Source organism: Phoca vitulina, unplaced genomic scaffold (assembly GCF_004348235.1).
Source record: "Phoca vitulina isolate PV1807 unplaced genomic scaffold, GSC_HSeal_1.0 scaffold7, whole genome shotgun sequence".
In the NCBI taxonomy this organism is placed as follows: Eukaryota; Metazoa; Chordata; class Mammalia; order Carnivora; family Phocidae; genus Phoca; species Phoca vitulina.
Genome location: NW_022589710.1, coordinates 44,604,162 through 44,627,049, shown reverse-complemented (window position 1 = coordinate 44,627,049; position 22,888 = coordinate 44,604,162). Strand labels below are relative to the sequence as shown.

Genomic DNA, 22,888 nt, shown 5'->3' with positions numbered 1-22,888 from the left:
GAGCGGAGTCCGCTTGAGATTCTTTCCCCCTCCCACTCCCTCACCCTCTGCTCCACCCGGTCCTCCCACACATGCTCTCTCTCACTCTCTCTCTAAAAAAAAAAAAAAAAAAAAAGTAAAAAATAATAAAAAAGCGTTTACATGATTGATTAACCTTTTCCTCTCCCAAAGCACCTAGCATTATGCCTTTCATATAGCAGGAACTCAGTAATAGCTCTCCTGGCCTCAATTTCCTTATTCCTGAAATAAACTTCCAAGATTTCTTCCAAACACAAAATGCGTTTGAGGAGAAAAAACTACCTATCAATGAAATGGACATGGGGATGGTGGCGGTAGAACTAAAAATTGAGTGAATCCAGAAATGACTGCAAGACCGTAACTAAGGCAGAACCGCGCGCAAAAACATGTGGTTATAACAAAACCGCTTAATTGCTAATTGTAGTGCCTTGCATCTTAGACAACATATAAACAAATCATTCACTCACTCAGCCTCAGGAAACAACACATACAGTAGAAGCAAGAGAGTATGAGATAAGTGCATGACTACACTGAAATGCTCACTTCTCATCTTCCTCCGGACTCTCATTGGGAAGGGCCAAGATAGGGCAATGGTCCCAATCTACCCAGAAAGGAGAGTATCAGGTTTTGCTTGCGGCTTAATCCCGGGATGAGGTCAGCCACCAACCCTGGCTAGGGTTTGAGAGAATCGTTCCAGATGCCCGAAAAGAAGAAAATCGACCCTTCAATGGGGCGCCCTGAGAAGGAGAAAGCTACACTGAGGCACCGCATTTACCCCAGCAGTATCTCCTCCTCGGCCCTGCCTCACCCAAATGGGGCTGAAGCAGGGCCAGGGCGACCCCCGTCCTTTCGCCTGGAATGCGCCCCACGAGGGTGCCCTCCTCCACCCTCTTGGTACAGAGGGGAAACCGGGCACCTCCAGAGCTGCTGTGAAGAAAAGGAGAGCCTGAGAACGCACTCGCATCCTAAGGAAAAGTGGAAAGGAAAGGGTTGGAGCCCAAGAAAAAAAAGCGTAAGTCTAAGGGGCAGAAGAGAGTGGAAGTCCCCAGCAGAGCAAAGAAGGAGGTTGCAGCCGAAAAATCCCTAAGCCGGCTCTTACCGTCCGTGGGAGACGCCATTTTCCAACCCATGTCACGTGACACGGCCAACCGTCGGCGGGAAAGCAAGGATCCATAAGCCACGCCCCCCAAAGAAACCCTATCCCCAACTCGCAGCCCCGTCTTATTTCCCCGCCCTATAGGGCAATCTTTGCTAGCCCCGCCCCCAGTGCTGGCCACACTCCCTCGCGCGGTGGAAGAGGTGGAGCGACTGCAAAGTTCTTGAAGGGTCTTATTTACTTTCCTCGGTGAGGGGGTGGGGCCGCGGTCGTCCCTGTGACCAATCCGGGTTCCCGTTTAGGGGGCGTCTCCTCCGAGTGCTCAATACAGAGTACCCTAGTCAAGGGCGACTGCCCTCCTCCGCCAACAGAATTTGCGGAGGTGGGAGGGGGCTAGGGCCCTTCCACTTCTGACCAATCGCATATCTCCAAGACTGGGCTGAGGGGTGGAGTCAGGTGTTAGGGCGAGTGAGTGGGTAGAGGAAATAGTCTTCTCCACCAATGAGGCGGTGCGGCAGGATTGCGAGGGCTAGGCCTGGCGGCGGTAGAGCTTCTGGGGAGTCACCCGCAGTAGGGGTACGTAGAGGAGGACAAGAGGCGGCTGAGGACCATGGCGGCGGCGGTGGTGGCAGCGGCGGCAGTGCGAGCCCGGATCCTGCAGGCGAGTGAGGGTGGTACCGAGGGATCGCGAAGCTAGGAGTTGGTCCTTTCCATCCACTCTCTGAGCCAAAAAACCCTTCTTAGCCAACCTTCCTGTTCCCACCGGACCCGTGCGACCCGGTCCCACCCCTCACTTATTATCCGCCCTCGTTGGATGCTGGACTGTCACCCCTGGCCTGCTGCCCTTTTACTCTGGGAGGTTCTCCTTATCTGGCTCTGGCCCCCTGTCTCCTCCCCAGCCCTGCCAGTCACTGAGTCCGTCACCCTTGCCCACACTTCTCGTGGTGCCCTAACCGTGATTCCCTCTCTCTCACCAGAAATTCCCTTTTCTGGTCACCTTTGTTAGACTTCTTTCTCCTGCCCAGAGCTACCAGATTGTTCCCCTCCCCCCACCCTACTTCACTGTCCATGATCCATGGTAAAGGAAGGAAGCACACGAGGGGGAGGGTCAGTGAATGAACTTTGAATCTCCTTCTAGAAAGCTTACACCAGGTTTTCCCCAAAAGCAGCTATTTTCTGAGCTGTTTTCTCTAGCTGTGGCTCTTTGTATTTTCCACAGGCTGTAGACTGTTCCTTTTCTTGCCAAGACCTTAGTTAGACTTTTAGCAAAGTTACAGTATTCATGTTGGTGGTAAATAAGGACACATAGTTGTGCTACCAGTATGTTCCAAGCACATGCCAAGGACTAAACATCTCTTTAAAAAAAAAATGGTAGAAAATGAGGTGAGGGACACCTGGGTGGCTCATTCAGTTAAGCGTCTGCTTTCAGCTCAAGTCATGATCCCAGGGTCCTGGGATCGAGTGGTGCATCTGGCTCCTTGCTCAGCGGGGAGCCTGCTTCTCCCTCATAAATGCTGCTCCCCCTGCTTGTGCTCAGTCTCTCTCTCTGACAAATAAATAAAATCTTAAGAAAAAAAAAAAAACTACCTCATACAGAGAAATAATAATTCTCTTTTTTAAAAAAAAGAAAAGGTGATTGACATCTCTAAAACAGGTGATAGAAAATAAACAGGAATTGTTAATTCCAAGTTCCTAACCCAAAGTTAGCTCCTAGTGTATCAACACACCCTCAACACTGGCCCATGGTAGGGACTGGGTCCTTTCTGAAGCTACCCTAAGGAGAAGTGGTAGAGCTAGAGGACCTGCATGCCTGAGGCCTGTGGTTTCTAACTCTGTTCACAGCCTTTCCCTAGTTTTAACAGCCTAGCAGGGACTTAGAAGGGGAGATTTACTGCCAGAAACATTCTCCAACATAAGAAACAACATTGCCCTTCTTACTTGTTACATCCATCCTGGGAACTTCTTCCTCTATATTGCTGGACTTTGTTTATTTATATATTTTTTAAAGATTTTATTTATTTGACAGAGAGAGACACAGTGAGAGAGGGAACACAAGCAGGGGTGGGTGGGAGAGGGAGAAGCAGGCTTCCTGCGGAGCAGGGAGCCCGATGCGGGGCTCGATCCCAGCACCCTGGGATCATGACCTGAGCCAAAGGCAGATGCCCAACGACTGAGCCACCCAGGCACCCCATGGACTTTTAGATAATATTAGTACTTACCAGGTTGCAGTGAATTCTACTGCAGAAACTTGCACATTTGTAAGATTCTTAGTAAAGTCAGCAAAGGTTCATGTTTAAATGCTATTTAATGGGACAGCATGGAGAATGGGCTGGAAGAATTTGTCAGATAATCTGGCTTCATTCAACTATTTCTTGCTGTGCTCCTAGTTCTATTTTTCTAGTATCCTTTTTTTTTTTTTTTAGTAATAGGGATATAAAATTTCTACCCTATAATTTCCCTTACCAACTTATCCTTGAAATCTTTTACTAAAATTGACTTTTTTCCTTTGCCTCCCCACCATCACAGTGAGTCACTGATAGCCTTAAGAAGGTATTTTGCCCTGGGATGCCTGAGTGGCTCAGTCAGTTAAGCGTCCAAATCATTTTGGCTCAGGGTTGTGGGGTGGAGGCTCTGTGCTGGGGGTAGAGCCTGCTTAAAGATTCTCTTCCACTCCCCACCCCTCCCCAACCTTCTCCCTATCTTTAAAAAAAAAAAGAAGAAGAAAGTATTTTGTCCTTTAAATCAAGGAGAGGAATCTTCCTTCCTATGTATTTTATTGTGGAAACACACACTATTTCCTGATTCATTTGAAGAAACTTCTGAGTTGATCTGGAAAAGAACAGAAATAGTAATCCTTAGCCAAAGAGGAGTAACTGTAACATGAAACTTTGATAAAAAGTAGTCTAGGGGCACTTGGGTGGCTCAGTCGTTAAGCGTCTGCCTTCGGCTCAGATCATGATCCCAGGGTCCTGGGATCGAGCCCCACATCTCGCATCGGGCTCCCTGCTTGGCGGGAAGCCTGCTTCTCCCTCTCCCACTCCCCCTGCTTGTGTTCCCTCTCTTGCTGTCTCTCTCTCTCCATCAAATAAATAAATAAAATCTTTAAAAAAAAAAAAAGTAGTCTAGATTCTGACAGTCATGAATTTCAGAGGATCATCAAAGGATCTGTAAAGGAAAGAGTTCGTTTTCAGTAATTTTAAGTACACATGGTCCTTGATGTTCAATGGCTCAACTTAAAACTTTTTGACTTCATTAAAAAAAAAAAAAAAAACTTTTTAACTTCATGGTGGTGTGAAAGCAATATGCATTTGTATTTGGAATTTTGAGTTTTTATGCCCCCCATCCCCCAGTGAAATGCAGTATGATCCTTTTGAGGGATGCTGGGCTGGTGCAGGGAGTCACACATCTCTTGTCAGCCACATGATCACGAGGTTAAACAACTGATACACTTCTAACCATTCTGTACCCATACAAACATTCTGTTTTTCACTTTCAGAACAGTATTCAGTTAATTACATTAGCTATTCAACACTTCATTATAAAGTAGTCTTTGTGTTAGATGATTTTGCCCAACTGTAGGCTAATGTAAGTGTTCTGAACAGTTTAAAGTACGCTAGGCTAAGCGGTAATGTTTGGTAGGTTAGGTATATTAAATGCATTTTCAACTTACAATGGGTTTATCGCTCACATTCAGAGATAAGAAAACCAGCCTTAAAGAGATTTGATTTGCCTCCGTGATGTGGTTTAAAGAGTACAGGGTTGGGCGCCTGGGTGGCTCAGTTGGTTAGGCGACTGCCTTTGGCTCAGGTCATGATCCTGGAGTCCTGGGATCAAGTCCCACGCAGGGAGTCTGCTTCTCCCTCTGACCCTCCCCCCTCTCATGTTCTCTCTCTCTATCTCATTCTCTCAAATAAATAAATAAAAAATCTTAAAAAAAAAAAAAAAGTACAGGGTTTACAATCATACTTGCATTCTTTCTCAGCTCCACCACTTTTTTTTTAAGATTTATTTATTTCAGAGAGAGAGAGAGCACGATCAGGGGGAGGGGCAGAGGGAGAGAGAGAATCTCAAGCGGACTCCACACTGAGCTTGGAGCTTGATGCTGGGCTCAATCTCACGACTGTGAGATCATGACCTGAGCCAAAACCAAGAGTAGATTGCTCAACCAACTGTGCCACCCAGGCACGCCCCCACCCCCCCATCTCCACCACTTTCTAGTTTTAAGAATATTTATGAAGATTGGAATTCATGAATATAATAAAGTAAATGACCTGACAGTTAAGGTGATCCAAGGTCTCCCAACTGGTGACTGATGGGCTGAGAATTCGGGACTTAAGTCTTGGTATCTCGTTTTGTGTCAAGCGCTGCACTGTCCCCAGGCTTTGGGATAGGAGAAGGAAGTACAACACTCACTGAAAGCTCCTCTATTATAATGAAATGGTAAGTGCTAACAGTAGGAGTGCACACGGAGTACTGCAGGGCTGTAGGGAAACTATCCCAAATTTAACTTGTTCGGTTCAGGAAAAGATTCCAAAAGGAGTTCGCTCCAGGCTTGAGTTTTGCAAGACTAGCAGACCTTCAGCCAGAGGGAAAAGGGAGTGCCTGATAAAGGAACTAGCAAGTATGAAATAAACATCTAGAGAGGAAGAATTTTGGTGTGACTGGATGGAGGATAGTTTCTTCAGCAACAGTGAGTGTTTCTTAGGAAATGAAGATAGGAGATCCAACCTGTCAAAAACAATATGCTAATATTTTATTATGCCAGATGCAGTGCCTTTTATGCCCTCTTAACGGCAGGGAGACTGTGTGCAAGTGAAAAAATAAAACTAAGGACTAAGTGGCCTAGAATGCTCATGTTGGCTGAGCTGTACGTTTTCTGCCCTGTAAGAGAGTATACATGAAACATAATTAATACCAAATGATTGCTTGGTGAGTACTCATTCTTTCATTCTGCAAAAATACTACTGAATGCTTACTCTATTCCAGGAATGGTGCCAGGGGCTGAGGACACAGCCATCTAGTGCTCTAAGGGGAGAGAGATTTAATAATTAAACAAACTATTATTCCACAGTGTGGTATAAGAAATAGAAGAGTTTAGGTGTTATATAAGCGCTATAATCTGGTACTGGGCCTAGACTTGAATTGTGACTTAAAAGCTTCTGGCTCTGCTACTTCCCTTATCACTCTCAGAAGTTAACCTTGTTTTTCCTACTTCAGAGGCAACAGAAACCATCAGTTGAGAACTTCCTCAACTTCCTACTAGCGAACATACAAAACTGACCTGCACTAATACCCAAAATGATGGCTACATAGGGAGCTAAGGAGTAGGAGTGAGCCAAGCAAATGGGATGAAACAATTCCAGGCAGGAAGGGGCAGCATGTACACAGGCAGAGAGAGCACAAAACATGTTCCAAATGCCTACAGCATAGACAGCAAAGAGGAAGTGGCCAGCTGTGAAACTAGAGAAGTAAAGATGCTATGTGAAGTCTTCTAAGCAACATCAAGATTAGTCTTTATCTAAGAACAGAGGAAAGCCAGTGGAGCTTTTTAAACAAGGGAGTAATCTGCCCAGATTGGTGTTTTAGAAAACCCCTCTGGCTATGGGGTAGGAAACCAGATTCAGAAAGCTTAAGATTGGAGGCTGAGAGATCTGTTAGGAAACACTTATTGAAGTCCAGGTGAGAGACAACGATGATAGAGGCTGTGGTGATGGCAGGAGGGGCAGAGAAAAAGGGCTGTGTTCCAAGGACTTCTAGGAGGACAGATTGCCAGGATTTGTTTGATTCACTGTGGAGAGAGAGAGAGGGAGGAGTTGGGATGGCATTCAGGTTTCTTCTTGGGTAACTAGGTGAATAGTGGCCCCCTTCCGAGAAAGGTGAGGAGTTCAGCTTTTTCAGTGTGCACCTAAATAACATCCATGTAGAGGCGTGGTGAAGATAGTTAGGTGGGTATTATCTGAAAAGGAAGAGCTGGCTAAGAACTACAGATTTGGGCATCATCAGAATCTAGACCATTAAGCCACAGGAGTTGATGAAATCATCCAAGGAGAATGTGCAGAATGAGAAGAAAAGAAGGCCTAGGACCAAGCCTTGAGGAATTTAGTTAGTGGCCAGGTAGCAGAGGATGAGTCAGCAAAGAAGGCAGAGAAGTGGCAGAAGAGATATCAGGACATCCCTGAAGACAAGTGAAAAGGGTGTGAAAAAGTCCAGTACAGGAGGACTGGGAAGAACCCATGGGATGTAGGAAGTCACTGGTGTTTAGTCATGAAGTTTGGAGTGGATTGAAGAGTTAGTGGGAAATGAGGAAATAAGGTAATTAGCAAAGAGAATCCTTGCTATTGGATGGAGAGAGGTTTAAGTTTCAGGAAAGAAAGGGTAATTGGAAGTGTCTGGGGTAGCAGGCAAGGTGGGCTTTAGAGCACAGGTGCAGAGATAGCCTGCAGTTGGAGGACAGGAACCTCGTCAGTCCACAGACACTAGTTGTGCACTTCTGTCTCCCAGTCACTTAGTCCCCACGGAGCTTGCTAGCTAACTGCTCCCTTACAAGAGGAAGGGAGGAAAAAAGGATAGGTATAGGTCAGTTTTGTAGATTTGCTAGTAAGAAGTTGAAGTTCTCATCTGATGGTTTCTGTTCCCTATTAAGTAGTAATAACAAAGGTCAGCTCTTGAGAGTGAGAGGGGAAGCAGCAGGTCTGGAAGTTTTAATTAAGAGTACATTTTGAAATAGCAAGGAGTGAGATGAAGCTTTGAAATAGCAAGGAGTAAGAGCAAATAAGTAGCAGGGAGATAGAGATAAGTAACGAGACATGAGAGAACAGCAAGGAGATAAGAGAAGTTTTCAACTAGCAAGGAGTGAGAGCAAAAAGTATAAAATATAAGAGTAACGCTGAATGAGCTCCCACAACTTACTATTTTCCATATCTGGACAGTGTTGATCACAATAACTGTAGAGTAGGGGAACAAGACAGATGGAGCACCTACCTTCGTGGAACTTCAGTCTTTTGGGCAACAGACAAGTGCCCAGGCAGTTACAACACAGACAGATAACCTGACAGGGCCAGTACTAGCTGCTAACGTAGTCTGGGGTGGGGGCAGTCAGCCACCCAGCGGACCCTTCATTTGTTCTATAGATGTTTGTTAGACACCTGCTATGTACCAGCTACCACGGCGGTGGTGGGAATCCGGCCATAAATAAGACACGGTGGACTCCCCAGGAGTGTTTAGTTTGAAATAGTTTTTGTGGGGAATGGGAGAGGAAGTAGATGAGGCATTTGGAAGAATTGTCTGCCGGCCCAAAGGACCTGCATCCTTTCCCCTGGACAGCGCTGCAGGAACACAAATTCTTGCACTTCAGGTAGCCCTAAACCCTTTGGTTAACATGCCTGTCTTCAGACAAGATAAAAGATTATTAGATTACAGTTTTCCTTTATATCCCATTCCAAGTGCTTTAGTTTTCTCACTTTGACTTGAATATTTCTTAAATCAACTTCCATAGCATATATACAAATGAGGAGTTTTTTATTGTAACTGACCCCTCCCCCCCTCCAACTTGCTGATTATATCCTCTTAAATGTTACCTATACAACACATTCTTTTCCTACATGTGGCATTTTTTTTAAACAGCTTTCTTGAAATAAAATTGACATAAACTGTACATATTTAAAGTATACCATTTGATAAGTTTTATATTTGTATACACCTGTGAAAACATCATCACAATCAAGATAGGGGACATATCCATCACCCCAAAATGTTCCCTCTTACCCCATCTTCTGCACTTCCACCACCATCCCCAGGCAACCACTGATCTGCTTTCTAACCCTATGGATTTGTTGGCATTTTCTAGTTTTATATAAATGGAATCATACGGTGTGTACGGTTTATGTATTTATTTATTTATTTGTGTGTGTGTGTGTACTGTTTTCATGTCTTCTTTCACCCAGTATAATTGTTGTAGTTATCCCTGTTATTGCATGTATAATAGTTCCCTTTCATTGCTGAGTACTGTTACAGTGTATGGATTATACCTCATTAGTTTCCCTATGCAGCCCATCCAATGGTGGACATTTGGGTTGTGGCGAAGTTTGGGGCTATTACAAAGCTGCTATGAGCATTTGTGTTCAAGTATTTACATGGGCATATTATACTTACATTTGACACTTGGTTATATACTATCTGACATTTGACACCTATTGTGTTAGATGCCATCTAAGAGTTTTCATATTGTTAAGATTTGTGGTGACTACCATTTTCCAGGCCAAAAATTAGAAAAATATGGTCTAATAAAAAAAATATTTTAAAATTAGGACTGTCCTGGAAATTGAGGACATGATCATTATGGTTTCTTATTTTCTCATAGTTTGCTGTACCTCATAGTCTGATATCTTTTCTCTTTAAAGACTATATGACCCTTAAGAGCAAACACCGAGTCCTTTTCCATATACCCACAGTAACTAGTGTAATGTTAAGTATATGGTAGCCATTTGCTAAGTTTTTAATAATGTTCTGCTCTCATTTACCAAAATAATCGTTCTTTTACTTCATAGGTCTCTTCCAAGGTGAATTCCACTTGGTATCCAGCATCCTCCTTCTCTTCTTCAGTGGTAAGTTTATTTGGCACTAAAGTTGGACTTCTGAGAAGGAATACAGTATAATTTTGGGGTATTCCCACTTACCGTCTTAACATAATTGTGATCAGAATATACGTGAAATTTTCTATCTTGGTTTTCTTATCTAATATTATGTTTATTATATGTCATAAACATTTTCAGTATTGCAAAATGTTCTTTATAGTTATGATTTTTTTTTAAAGATTTTATTTATTTATTTGACAGAGAAATAGAGAGCACAAGTAGGCAGAGCGGCAGGCAGAGAGAGAGGGAGAAGCAGGCTCTCCACTGAGCAGGGAGCCTGACTCAGGGCTCAATCCCAGGACCCTGGGATCATGACCTGAGCCAAAGACAGACGCTTAACTGACTGAGCCACCCAGGCGCCCCTATAGTTATCATTTTAATGGCTGCATAATATTCTATCAAGTATATATAGCCAGAATTAACTAAAAGTGTTCCCATATAACACCTAGATAGATTCAGTTTTTCAATATTATAAAGCAAACATTTACTTATATAGTTTTTTCCTTCTTTTAGATTATTTCCCTTCTGAGGTAAGATCACTCTGTCAAAAAATACAGACATTTTCATGGCTTCTAGAGGTTTTATTGATCCTGCCAGATAGTTGTCCTCTTCTTCACAATCTTTAAAAATTGTTGTTATAGAACTGTCAGCCATTTGCAGTACCTAAAATCTAATAAATAAGGATAGGTGCTCAAAATCCTTTTTATTTAGAAGCACACACTGTAACACAGTAGTCCTTCACCTTTTTTGGTCCACAGCCCCCTCTGGAAATTTAATGTAAGCAAGCTACTTCTCAGAAGAACAACACACAGACAAAACTGTTTTTAAAAAAAATCTTTTGATCATAAAGGTAGTACATGCTCATGGTGACGTGACAGAAAGTCAGCTGGGCGACAAGTCATACTAGCTAATCTTTGTTAACATAGAAGCTGCTACTTTTTTAGTATAAACTTCAAAGTGAGATAAAGTTCCACACTGTGATAGCAGGGAATTTTCCTTTCTCAGAGAGATGACAGTATTGAGAGGCTCAGCCACATCTTAATATACACTATAGACAAGTACATTGTGTATCTCTTTCCAGTGGTAACATTTCTAGAGAACAGAAGATTCACTAATCAACCCTGAATTCCTTCCTCTTTGTGAAAGGGAGAGAAGCAATTAACTGATACAAAGTTTTGTGGGGTTTTTCTTTTCCAGCCAACTGTAAAGCTCTTCATTGATGGGAAATTTGTTGAATCCAAAAGTGACAAATGGATTGACATCCACAACCCAGTAAGCAAAGCTGCTTTGGGACTTAAGCTGGCTAGCCTAGAATTCTGGGATTGTGGTGGGAAATGAGGGACCTGGCTGTCTGTCATGTGAAGTACATAGTGCTGCTTCTGTGACTAGATGAAAAATGGAGAAGGTAGAGCAGGGGCAAAGGTATGATGTGCTGCTTTTTCCTATCAGGCCACCAATGAGGTCATTGGTCGGGTTCCTCAGGCCACCAAGGCTGAAATGGATGCAGCTGTTGCTTCCTGCAAACGTGCTTTTCCTGCATGGGCAGATACCTCAGTGTTAAGCCGCCAGCAGGTCCTGCTCCGCTATCAACAACTCATTAAAGAAAACTTGGTAAGAAATCAGAATGGTATCATTTTCCAGACTGTTGCCTAGGATACTTGTCACACCCACAGAAGCCCTTTCAGCTGCCCTCCATAACTCTACAATCCAGAAAGACACAGATCATGGCTTTCTCCCTTGTACTACCTCTCCCCCAGTTTTGTTCTTCCTTGGCTACCTAAGAACTACAAGGAGGCACATCCTTGCATTGGTTTCTATTTGTGTGTTTTTTTCTCTAGAAAGAAATTGCCAAGTTAATCACGCTGGAACAAGGGAAGACCCTCGCTGATGCTGAAGGAGACGTATTCCGAGGCCTTCGTAAGCTGGGGGTCCCTCTTGGGGAAGTTCAGGAACCCTTTGGGAAGGAGCAAAGAAAGATGGGAGGCAAAGATCTCAGAATGGGAGGTTACTTCTTCCTCTATGTAGATTTTGCTACCCCATGATATCTTTTTTAATACTTGTGGAAAATGGCAATACTTCTCAGGTATGTAGGAGATTAATTTACTTCATTTATTTTACTTGATCTTCCAGTAGGTATATGCATATCACTGTCTTTTTTTTTTCCCCATTTGGAGAATCTCATTTTGCCAATCTCCTTCATGTGGAAGGGCAAGTCAGTGTTTCTTCCCTCTGTCATTGGCCTGAGCCATTCTCTAGCCTCAGGAATGACTAGAGCATGACACAGCTGAGTAGTTCACAGTGGAGAGCTGGTGGTCTGACTACTTCTCTGTTCCAGAGGTGGTTGAGCATGCCTGCAGTGTGACGTCCCTCATGCTGGGAGAGACCATGCCATCCATCACCAAAGATATGGACCTTTATTCCTACCGTCTGCCTCTGGGGGTATGTGCAGGCATTGCTCCATTCAACTTTCCTGCCATGATCCCCCTTTGGATGTTTCCCATGGCCATGGTGTGTGGAAATACCTTCCTACTGAAACCATCAGAGCGAGTTCCTGGAGCAAGCATGCTTCTTGCTAAGTTGCTCCAGGACTCTGGTGCCCCAGATGGAACACTGAATATCCTCCATGGACAACATGAAGGTAACTGCCCTTCTGTACAGGGCACTTAATCTGGCCACCAGAAAAATAAAGGTGTTGAGTGGTGAAGCTTGAGTGGTTTTAGGATGAGGAATCTAGGGAGGAAGGGATTGACTAATAGTAATGTCCATTTTGAAGGTAATGTTTGTTGATACATCTCTGTGTGCTAAGGTAATTAACTGCAGAGTAGCAATGCTTCTTGCCCTACAGAATACATTGAGACAAAGAGTATAGATTAGGGTAAGGCACAGATAAAAGAGAAAGTTTTCTCTTCAGTACTGAGAGAATTTATAGATCTCAGAGAGACTGAAGACATTCTAATTCACATATAATAGCTAACACTTAAAAAGCACTTCTGTGTTTCAGGCACTGTTTCTAGTGCCTTTCAAATATTATCTCATTTAATCTTTATAACATTCCCTCAAGGTGAGTACTGTTGTTTTTCCATTTTACAGATAAGAAAACTGAAGCATAATGAAATTAAGTAATATGCCCAGTCACACAGCTAGAAACTGTCACAGCCAGAATGTCAGTACCCAGGAAGGCTGACTCTGGTTTTTACTTTTAAATACTATGCTATATTGCTGTTCACACGAGGGCACAATAGTATTTGAGAGTCCCAGTATATAGTGACAGTTAAGGAAATACCACATTCTTAAAGGATAAAAGGAAGAGTTGAGTATTAAAAGGCTGCTATTTTGGAGGAAAACAGGAGTTGTAGCCTTTGGAATTAGAAGTAGAAATAGCAAATGAGAAAAATAATGAAATGGAAGAGGCCAAATAATAATTAGTAGTTTAAAGAATTTAAGAGACGGAGGTGCCTGGGTGGCTCAGTGAGTTAAGAGCCCGACTTGGGGTTTTTTTGTTTTTAAAGATGTGTTATTAAGAGAGAGAAGGAGAGAAAGAGCAAGCGCGAGCAGGAGGGGCAGAGGGAGAGGGAGAGAGAATTTCAAGCAGACTCCATGCTGGCGCAGAGCCTGATGCCAGGCTTGATCTCACAACCCTGAGATCACAACCTGAGCCAAAACCAAGAGTTGGAGGCTTAACTGCGCCACCAGGGCGGCCCCCCATCCCCCACCCCTTGGTTTTGGTTCAGGTCATGATCTCAGAGTCATGAGATAGAGTCCTCTATTGGGCTCCATGCTCAGCAGGAAGTCTCCTTGGGGTTCTTCCCCTCCCTCTCTCTCTTCTTCTACCCTCCCCCACCCACTCATGCACATGCACCCACATGTGCACAGACTCTCTCTCAAATAAAATAAATAAATGAAAAATCTTAAAAAAAAAAAAAAAAAGAATTTAAGAGATGGAAAGAACTTCAAAATGGGAATCCAGGATAGAAAAATAAAAGTATGGAAACTTCTCATTCACAAGAGCGGGAAAGGGGAAATTTGCCACGTTGAGAAGTCCATAGCCACTTGTTCCTTTGTGGTAATATCTCTTTTCTTCTTAAAGCTGTAAACTTCATTTGTGATCATCCGGATATCAAAGCAATCAGCTTTGTGGGATCCAACCAGGCAGGAGAGTACATCTTCGAGAGAGGGTCAAGACATGGCAAGAGAGTTCAAGCCAATATGGTGACTTCCTATTCCTTTTCCCCCTAAATCTGTTTTATGTATGAAAACTACCTACAAACAGCCCTTCAACAGAGGGGCTACTATCCCACTCTAATGCCAGTGTGTCTTTATTTCCATTTCATCCTGAATGTCTTCCCTTTAGCCATGAACCTTGTGATGAGTTTTATCCTAAGTCACTTTAATTACCTTTTTATCTTATACACCTAATCTTGATGACAGAGGGCACCTTTCTCCCTAAGAATGTTATTCAGATTCTTTGGGCTTTAGCAGTAACAGCTGGATTCTGGTTCTGGCCCTGTATCTTTCTTCATACCATGCTTTGTAGCCCTTTATCCTTCCTTCCTTTCAAGGCATATCCTAACTACTATAATGTAAGATATGCTTTTCCTAAGAGTCCAAGCTATTTAAGGTACTGGAAAGAGCCAAATATCCCTGTATGTGAGTACAGTTTACTTGGTTGCATAGTTTTGCTGTTCTCTTACTAGCTCCTTGCCTAATACACAGTAATTTTTTGATACTAAATATAAAGTCCAGTTGCCACTTTCACCCTTTGGTTACCGTTGCAGAAAGGAGAGCCACCTATGCACAGGCTTGGAAACTATTCCTGATATGCCTACTTACTTCTTTTTGTGCCTGAATGTCTTTTGGCCAATTTGACTTAAGTCCCTCCCAGTTCACTACATATTTATTGAGTGTATTCTATGTCTAACAATATACTATGTGTAATGGGATAAAATTAAGTAGCAGACATGGTATCTATCCATGCACTCCATTATAGTTGTACAGTAGTCCCTCTTCATCTGTGGGGGATGCGTTTCAAGACCCCCAGTGGATCCCTGAAACTGGATAGTAATAAACTCCATGTATACTATATTTTTCCTATACATACATACCTAGATAAATTTTAATTTATAAATTAGGCACAGTAAGAGAATAATAACTAACAATAAAATAGAACAATTTTAATAATACACTGTAATAATACGGCCTCTCTTTCAAAGTATCTTATTATACTTTACTCACCCTTCTGATGATGGTGATGATGTGAGATGATAAAATGCCTACATTATGAGATGAAGTGAGGTGAATGGCGTGGGTGTTGTGACATAGCTTTAGGAGGATCATCTGCTTCTGGACCTCAGTTGACCTCAGGTGACTGAAACTGTGGAAAGTGAAACCATGGATAAGGGGGGACTGCTGTATCTGGAAACATATGTATGGAAATGACCATGTTATCCTACATAGCTGTGTATCATGAGGCTTTGTATCTAGAAGCAAGCCAATTTGGGGGACCTCTTTCCAGAAATGGTGTATCAAGAGGTCCACCTAGTTTGCCACTGGCATTATTACTGGCAGCTCTTTGTTTACGTTGCTATTCATATAATTGGAAATCCCAGCAGACAAAAGACTGTTTCCTGTCTAACTTAGGAAAGAGAGAGGAGTTCTTGGTTCCCCAATGCAGTATTTAGCCTGTCAGTTTAACTGAATGTGATATGGCTGAAGGTTTTGTTTTGTTTTGTTTTTTGGTAATGGTTTTGATCTAAATAAACACATATCAGCTTATCAGCTAAGAAAGTAGGAAAAAAAGTAACCTGGAGACTCTGTGCTACCATGACTTCAGCAGTATCAAAATGATAATAAATCTAACCTCAAAGCAACAAAGGGTAAATTCTCCCTATTCTTAAATTCTCATTTGAAATCTCAGATCCTTCACTTAATTTCTTAGCCTAATTATATTTTGCCAAGGAAGATTCATGTACTTTCTGTATTTCCTTAGGGAGCCAAGAACCATGGGGTAGTCATGCCAGATGCCAATAAGGAAAACACCCTGAACCAGCTGGTTGGGGCAGCATTTGGAGCTGCTGGTCAGCGCTGCATGGCTCTTTCCACAGCAATCCTTGTGGGAGAAGCTAAGAAGTGGCTGCCAGAGCTGGTGGAGCGTGCCAAAAACCTGAGAGTCAATGCGGGTAATCAGTTATCTGCCTTGCTCCTTTAGACTTTGCATCTGTGGCACTGAGTCCTTGGTTTTAACATTGGCCTTGACTAATGGGAGTAATCACGTCTACTCTTTAACCATTGCCTCTCTTTATACTGTACTTGCCATTTGGATTCATCTTTGGTTAACAGTCATAATTTATGATAATGAAGACCTTAAATACTTTTGTGTTGTTTTACAGGAGACCAACCTGGAGCTGATCTTGGCCCTCTGATCACCCCCCAGGCCAAAGAGCGAGTCTGTAATCTGATTGATAGTGGAACAAAGGAGGGAGCTTCTATCCTTCTTGATGGTCGAAAAATTAAAGTCAAAGGCTATGAAAATGGCAACTTTGTTGGACCAACCATCATCTCAAATGTCAAGGTGAACAACTCTGGATTATTTATTTCACAAATATGAGCACTAAAGGCACCTTAGAGGCTGTGGAATCTCATCCTTCCAATTTATAAATGAAGACATTTAATTAACTGAGACCTCGGCTCTTGCCAGGATTCCTCAGTTATTTTATCTACAGTCTGAATGAGTCTCCTATCCTGACTCCCAACCTCCTTCCACTATACCAGCGGCTGGCAAACTTTCCATAAAAGGCTAGATAGTAAATATTTTTGGCTTTGTAAGGATATACAGTCTCTGTCACAACTACTCACTCTCGACGTTTTAGTGCGAAAGCTCGTTAACATTGTGTGGCTGTGTTCCAATAAACCTTTATTTATGGACAATGGAATTTTAATTTCAAATCATTTTTCACGTCATGATTGATTTCTTTTGTAGCCATTTAAAAAACACAGAAACCATTCTTAGCTTGTGAGCTGTGCAAAAACAAACAGCAAGCCACATTCAGCCCATAGGCCATATTTTGCTAACCCTATCTTACATTTGTTCCTTACGTATTTAATGTTAGTTTTTGTCTTCCCACTCCTTGTTGTCCAGCTTGTAGCTATTGCAGTGTCTCCATCAATCTCTCAACCACTCAGTATTTATTGAGTAGCTACTCTGTGCTGCATCTTCACCAGAAAGATACGAAAGAAAAAGAACTGCTGTCTCAATTTTTATTTATCGAAACTCTGCAAGTCTCTCAGCTAAAATTAATGACTAAATTGAGGTTAGGAGGCTTTTTTTGAAATTCATATGTCCCCACTAATCCTACTATAATCCTGAATAATTAAGAGTTGAATGTAAGTGTAGTAGAAATTATGAAATCTCTAGTCACAGAACCATAGGGGGAAAATCCACTTATTAGCAACAAACACAGCTGACTAGCTGCAGTGGAGAAGGATGTTTTGAATGTTTAATGTGACCTGATATCAAAATGTAATTGTACAGACTCGTTTCAGGAGGCAAAGGAGTGAATGAGAATGAATTGTTTATGTTACGGAAAACTTAGCACAGGTTTTCTTTAAACAGAAACACACTCCTGCGGTGTTTTCAACATATATTTGATTTATAAACAATGAATTTTCATGTAACTTTTCAGTAACATAACAATTGTATAAACAGGTTATGCAGGTATAAAAGAGGAAACTAGTGATGGGTCATGGGATCTAAAACTACAGGGCTTAAAAGACAGGAGTGTAATTGTTGTTAATAGGAGTTTCAAGTTGTTTATATGATTGGCAGCTTGGAAGATGGAACACAGCAGGAAAGGACTTTTTTTTTTTAAAGGTGGTTTAAAATGAAGAGAGGTTCCTAACAAGAAAGCTGTCCATGTAAACAGTGGGTAATAAAGTACCAGATAAGCATCAAGTACTGACTTCTTTTCTGGATGCATCGCTCCTGGCAGCCAACTATGACCTGTTACAAAGAGGAGATTTTTGGTCCAGTTCTTGTGGTTCTGGAGACAGACACTTTGGATGAAGCCATCAAGATCGTAAATGACAATCCATATGGAAACGGAACTGCTATCTTCACCACGAATGGAGCCACTGCTCGGAAATATTCCCACCTGGTGGACGTTGGACAGGTTTGTGAACAGGATTTTTAGGAGATTCTTGTAGCCATGTACTGTTTCCTATCTAAGGGAGATGGTAAAGTGATCAGTCGCTGCCCCTCTCATTTCCCATGATGCCCCATTTCTTCCTCAGGAATCAAAGTTCATGCATGGGATGCAGGATGGGGTAGAAGTTGGGGTATTTAAAACTGGTCTCTGTGATGTCAGGCATTTGTGCTTCTAGATGGCGAGTTCCTTTGTTTGAGTCCTTTTCTTTTACTGGATGTGGCTTTTTCTGCTTTAGGTGGGGGTCAATGTCCCTATTCCAGTGCCTTTGCCAATGTTCTCATTCACCGGCTCGCGATCTTCCTTCAGGGGAGACACCAATTTCTATGGCAAACAGGTAACTGTAAGAAAACATTTTTTCCTCTAAGAAAGTTTCTTGAACATACTCAGGAACAAGGATTCTGCAAGGAAGGGCCTGCCAGTAGCTTTTGTGGGGCGTGTTCAGCAGCACTTGTCAGGAGGTCCCCTAGAAAAGATTTAAAAGGTAACAAAATTTTGCCAAAGCTGCTCCTTCCTGAATAACTCAAGGCAGCAAAGTTTTGGGGAAAGAGCATGAGGAAATCTAAGTCTTCATGTATATCCTTTCCTCTGCCTGAGATCCTCTCCTCCTGCCTCCCTTCTTTCATCTAACTCTTAATCATCTAAGTTAAAGCATGGACCCCTCCAGAAAATCACCTCTGACTCCTCTCCCTGCTTCCTCAGTGCTGGGTTGGGTATGCTCTCGTGTGTTCCCATTGCACATTCTTCTCCTATAAGTTATTCATTTACAAAATTTTTACTGAGCACCTTCTTTGTACCAAACCCTATTCTGGGCACTAAAAATACATCACTGAACGAGGAAAATAAAGCAGATCTGGAACTGAATGGCCTGGTTTCAAATTCCAGCTCATCCAGTTATTAACTGTGACGTTGGGCAATACCCCGTGTCTCAAGTTTCTTATCTATAAAATGAGAATAACAATAGTACCTATAATTCGTAAGGTTAGTAAGATTAAATCATCACTATTACCACATCCTTCAGCAGATACATATTTCCTAAGGCAGGAAGAGGCATAGCAGGTTCAAATAGTAGCAGAAATGGGCTGGGGCACAGAGAATGAATGAGAAGGAGAGTGGTAAGAGATGAGGTTAGAGAGGTAAGCAGGGAAAGTCCTGTCAGGCTGTGTAAGCCATGATAAGAAGTCTTCATCACACCATAATTATTATTTACTTCTTAATCGCAGTACCTGGCGCAGAGCAAGTGTCCAAATATGTATTAAACAAATGGCTAAAGGAACTTCTTTGTAGCCCCAAAGTGATACAACCATTTTGGAACCTTCAGTAATTAAATTACATGTTTCCGATACAGGTCTCTTTTATAGTTCAATAAAAAAATTAACAGTGTGCATCACATAGCAGAATGTAACAGTATGACCAACTGGTTAAGAAGACATTTTGGTTATTTAGAGGCAGCTTATTCAGTTTGTGCATTAGTCACAGGTCTTGTAGAATTGACTAGTTTGATACTATTAACAAAAATTTCTTTCGAGGGAAGCAGAGTAAAACTCTTTTTTTCTCCCCTGTCTTGGTTTAATTACTGTAAGTCATCCTGGTAAGTGAGGTTTCTTGAAGGAAAAGACTGACTCCATATACAGTTTGAAGTCTTAAATTCTTAGGTAATCAAATTGCTATTTTGCATCCTGGAAAGAAGAAAGTAGATAAAAACCTCTCAAGTTTTTTCAATATTTTAACATGACCCAGATGTTGTCAAATAATTCTGAAAGAGTATCTTAATCAAGCTAGTTGTTTTTTTTCCTAACAGTATCTTCTTAGCTTGCTAGTATTTTTTTTAAGATTTTATTTATTTATTTATTTATTTATTTATTTATTTATTTGAGAGGAGTTGGGGAGGAGCAGAGGGTAGGGAGAGGGACAAGCAGACTCTTCGCCGAGCACAGAGCCCCACACAGGGCTCGATCTCGCAACCCTGATATCATGACCTGAGCCAAAACAAAGAGTCAGACGCTTAACTGACTGAGCTACCCAGGCGCCCCTAGCTTGTGTTTTTTGTGTTAGATCTTAACAGTCTGTTCTTTTTTGCTCAAGCCTATTCTTACAAAATAAATGGTATATATAAAGTCTTAAATATGCTGAATTTTTTTGGTTCACATTATAGGTGATTTAGAAGTGATTGTGTATAATATCAGACATTTTACTTTAGATTTGTATGATATTATGGATTTTGCTACATCAGTATAGAGCTATTTATCACTGACAGTTGTCAGAAACGGCCTAAGATGTATCTCATCCCTTTGTGCCTTTTTCTTCTTCTCAGGAAGGAGAGAAAAACTAACAATTACTGAATAACATTTACTTTGCTAGGATATTTGTAGGTCATTTCATTTTCCCCTCACAGCAATGCTGTGCTGGGCAGTAGGTCGCAGATAAGACCCAAAGTTACATGGCAGTCAATAAGGAGGAGAGGCAGGATTTGAGCCATGTCCCAAGACCTCAGAGCACGTGATATTCAGCCCTAGGAAAAGAATAAACTGCAAGTTTAACAGATTACATTGTTCAGTTTTTCCATTTAGATCCTCTTGACTAGTTTCAACATAATGATAGCTAAGGTTTGACTATTTACCATGTGGGAGGTATTATGCTAAATGTTTTAAATGGATCATATACCTTATGAAAAATAGGTTGAACTTTGGTTGCACCAATTCCTCAAGTGGGAACATGAGTAGCACTTCATACCACCTCCTTCAAAAGTTAATTGAAAGAGAAATCATGAAACCCTCAGGAATATATGCTAACTCTATTTTTTTTTTCCCCTTTGTTCTCTTTAGGGCATCCACTTCTACACACAGCTAAAGACCATCACTTCTCAGTGGAAAGAAGAAGATGCTACTCTTTCCTCACCTGCTGTAGTCATGCCTACCATGGGCCGTTAGAAACAAGTTTGTTCTAGACTCAGTCCACCCTGAGTAATCTCTCTGTATTCTTGACCAACTTCATTTGCCAACTTTGCTCAAATCAGAACCCTCGGACTGGAATACCTGGTAACTAAAATCTTTCTCAAGACCATTAGCCCCTGCAAAGTTGCTCTAGGGAGATTCCTAGTGTAACTCTGAAACCAGATTTTCACTTGCTCTTCTTACTTCAGTTTTTGAGGTAACTGTTTTTCCTGTGAAATGCTTACATGGAATGAGAACAGAGACCTATTTTCTAGAAGTTCTCCCCTTTTCTGATGACTTAAAGGGAAGATTAGTGTATGTAAAGAAGATCTTCCAATAACTAGAAGAGGACCTCTTGGATGGGGAAATAGGACAGAAATAATTCACCCTTTGGTTGATCCTCAAACACAGTCCTATATAAATGGCAGTGGGGGAGACCCCTCTGCCAAGCTTTCTTGAGCCTCTCATTTATCCCACACTACACAGGACATAATCCATTTCTATTTCCCACAGTTGTGACAACTGCTTTCTTTTCTGCTGAATGGCACTTTGTCCTAGTGATTCATGACCACTAATTCTATCATTGTCACTGTTCCTGCTTAAAATCACTTCTCAATGATACCTCAGTACGCACTGGATAAATCAACTTTTTGTTGTGTGTACCAAGTGTTAAATTTCAGATTTGGCTTCAACAGTCCTTAATGTTTCAGTCATTAATTCAGATGCAAATGGAGTTTGTTTAAGAAAACTATTTCAAAAGTTTTTTAGGCCCAGAGATCAAGGGGTATTCTAGCCATGAAAGTGTGCAGGACTCTTGCCTTAAGTAAGTATAGCTAGATATTACTTGTCGAATTTTTTATGTTGTTCTTTCTTCTTGCTTGCATTTCTCATTAGTGATCATTTTTAATGAAAGAACTCTTAATGTAGAGTAATTGCCTGGGGCCTAAGAAATTTCAAGGCTCTTTATGACATGAAATAGTGAAAAAGAAATGCTTTGACAGATTCTTTTGCTACCATTAATTCAAGTGTCTTTATGCTTTTTGTTTCTTTTGATATAGCTAAACTTTAAGTCAGAACAGAAATTGATGAGCTAAAAAAAAAATAGATTCCCAGTTGAATCAATTTTTTCTGATACAGTTTTTACCCAGTGAACTAGGAGAAGGCTGCCGGCTCTGAGAGAATCATCTCTGGTCCTCAGCCAGATGACATAGGTCATTTATTTTTCTGCTTCCTCATTAGTCACTTGGATAATGTTAATCTGCCCCGTGGCAGTGATTTGGTGAATTAAGGATTGTAAAAACTTTGAAAACATTTGTGCACTCTGTGGATTTTAAGCTTATTACTACCACTACCAGATAGAATGTCAGAATCTTCATTTAAGGTGACTGGAACTTATACATTTATGACCCTAATGGGTTTTGTGGGTTTTGTGGGGGTTTTTTTTGTTTTTTGTTTTTTTCTTCCTAAACATGAGGCAGTAAAAATGTTTAATTTGGTAATAGAATACCCCTTGTTTTATCTCTACTTATCACAGCTGGCAACTGGTAGTGATATTTAATCCAATCCAACAACTACAGGCTGGGTTGAATGAAAGGTCATATTGTCTAAATTCCAAGTGGAATTAAATATAATCCCAGAGATTCCTAAGTTTTCCTTATATTTAAGGGAAATCACTTTTTTAAAAATACTGACTCATCAGAATTATGTTGCTCTAATTGGAATCAACTCATTTGGCTAGCTACTTGCTACGTAGAAGAGTTTCTTGTTTCTTAGATGGAAAAAAATCTGCAGTTATAGTCACACTAGTAGCAGCTTAAAAATTTAGTATTTTATTTTCTTTTTGCTCTGATGTGGCCTCATTTGAAATTTCTGAGATCCTATGTTGTACTAATTGATTATAAATAACAAATTACAAATAAAAAGCTCCCAAAAAGAAAACCTGGCTTTTTTATTTTTTAATAATACCTTTCCTAATAACACCTTTGTCCCTAGCTTGTAGGGACTCAGACT

General features: G+C 41.5%; 3 protein-coding genes across 10 annotated transcripts in view; 1 reads left to right on the top strand and 2 right to left on the bottom strand.

The window, feature by feature from the left end:
- Positions 1-1,302, bottom strand: part of LIN52 (lin-52 DREAM MuvB core complex component) — a 130,214-nt gene extending 128,912 nt beyond the window's left edge. For 4 of the 8 annotated variants that reach the window (XR_004299578.1, XM_032405565.1, XM_032405562.1 and 1 more), the window contains exon 1: positions 1,118-1,289. Coding sequence is in view for 7 of the 8 variants with exons in the window: in XM_032405565.1 (XP_032261456.1) it covers positions 1,118-1,148 (31 nt within the window). In the remaining variant the exon portion in view is untranslated. Of the gene's footprint in view, positions 1-1,117 lie in introns of all 8 variants that reach the window. The other 4 variants (XM_032405561.1, XM_032405563.1, XM_032405560.1 and 1 more) reach the window with 4 other exon arrangements.
- Positions 1,303-1,622: 320 nt separating this feature from the next.
- Positions 1,623-22,811, top strand: ALDH6A1 (aldehyde dehydrogenase 6 family member A1). Its single transcript, XM_032405557.1, has 12 exons — positions 1,623-1,775; positions 9,661-9,717; positions 10,945-11,019; positions 11,197-11,358; positions 11,586-11,664; positions 12,083-12,385; positions 13,835-13,956; positions 15,734-15,923; positions 16,134-16,315; positions 17,733-17,912; positions 18,184-18,282; positions 20,771-22,811. The coding sequence occupies exons 1-12, from the start codon at positions 1,725-1,727 to the stop codon at positions 20,873-20,875; spliced, it is 1,605 nt and encodes a 534-aa protein (XP_032261448.1). The 5' UTR covers positions 1,623-1,724; the 3' UTR covers positions 20,876-22,811.
- The window catches only part of BBOF1 (basal body orientation factor 1), a 39,440-nt gene continuing 34,832 nt past the window's right edge, over positions 18,281-22,888 (bottom strand). Inside the window, exon 12 of the mRNA XM_032405559.1 lies at positions 18,281-18,411. Within this exon, the coding sequence (XP_032261450.1) occupies positions 18,400-18,411 (12 nt within the window). The 3' untranslated portion in view covers positions 18,281-18,399. The remainder of the gene's footprint in view (positions 18,412-22,888) is intronic.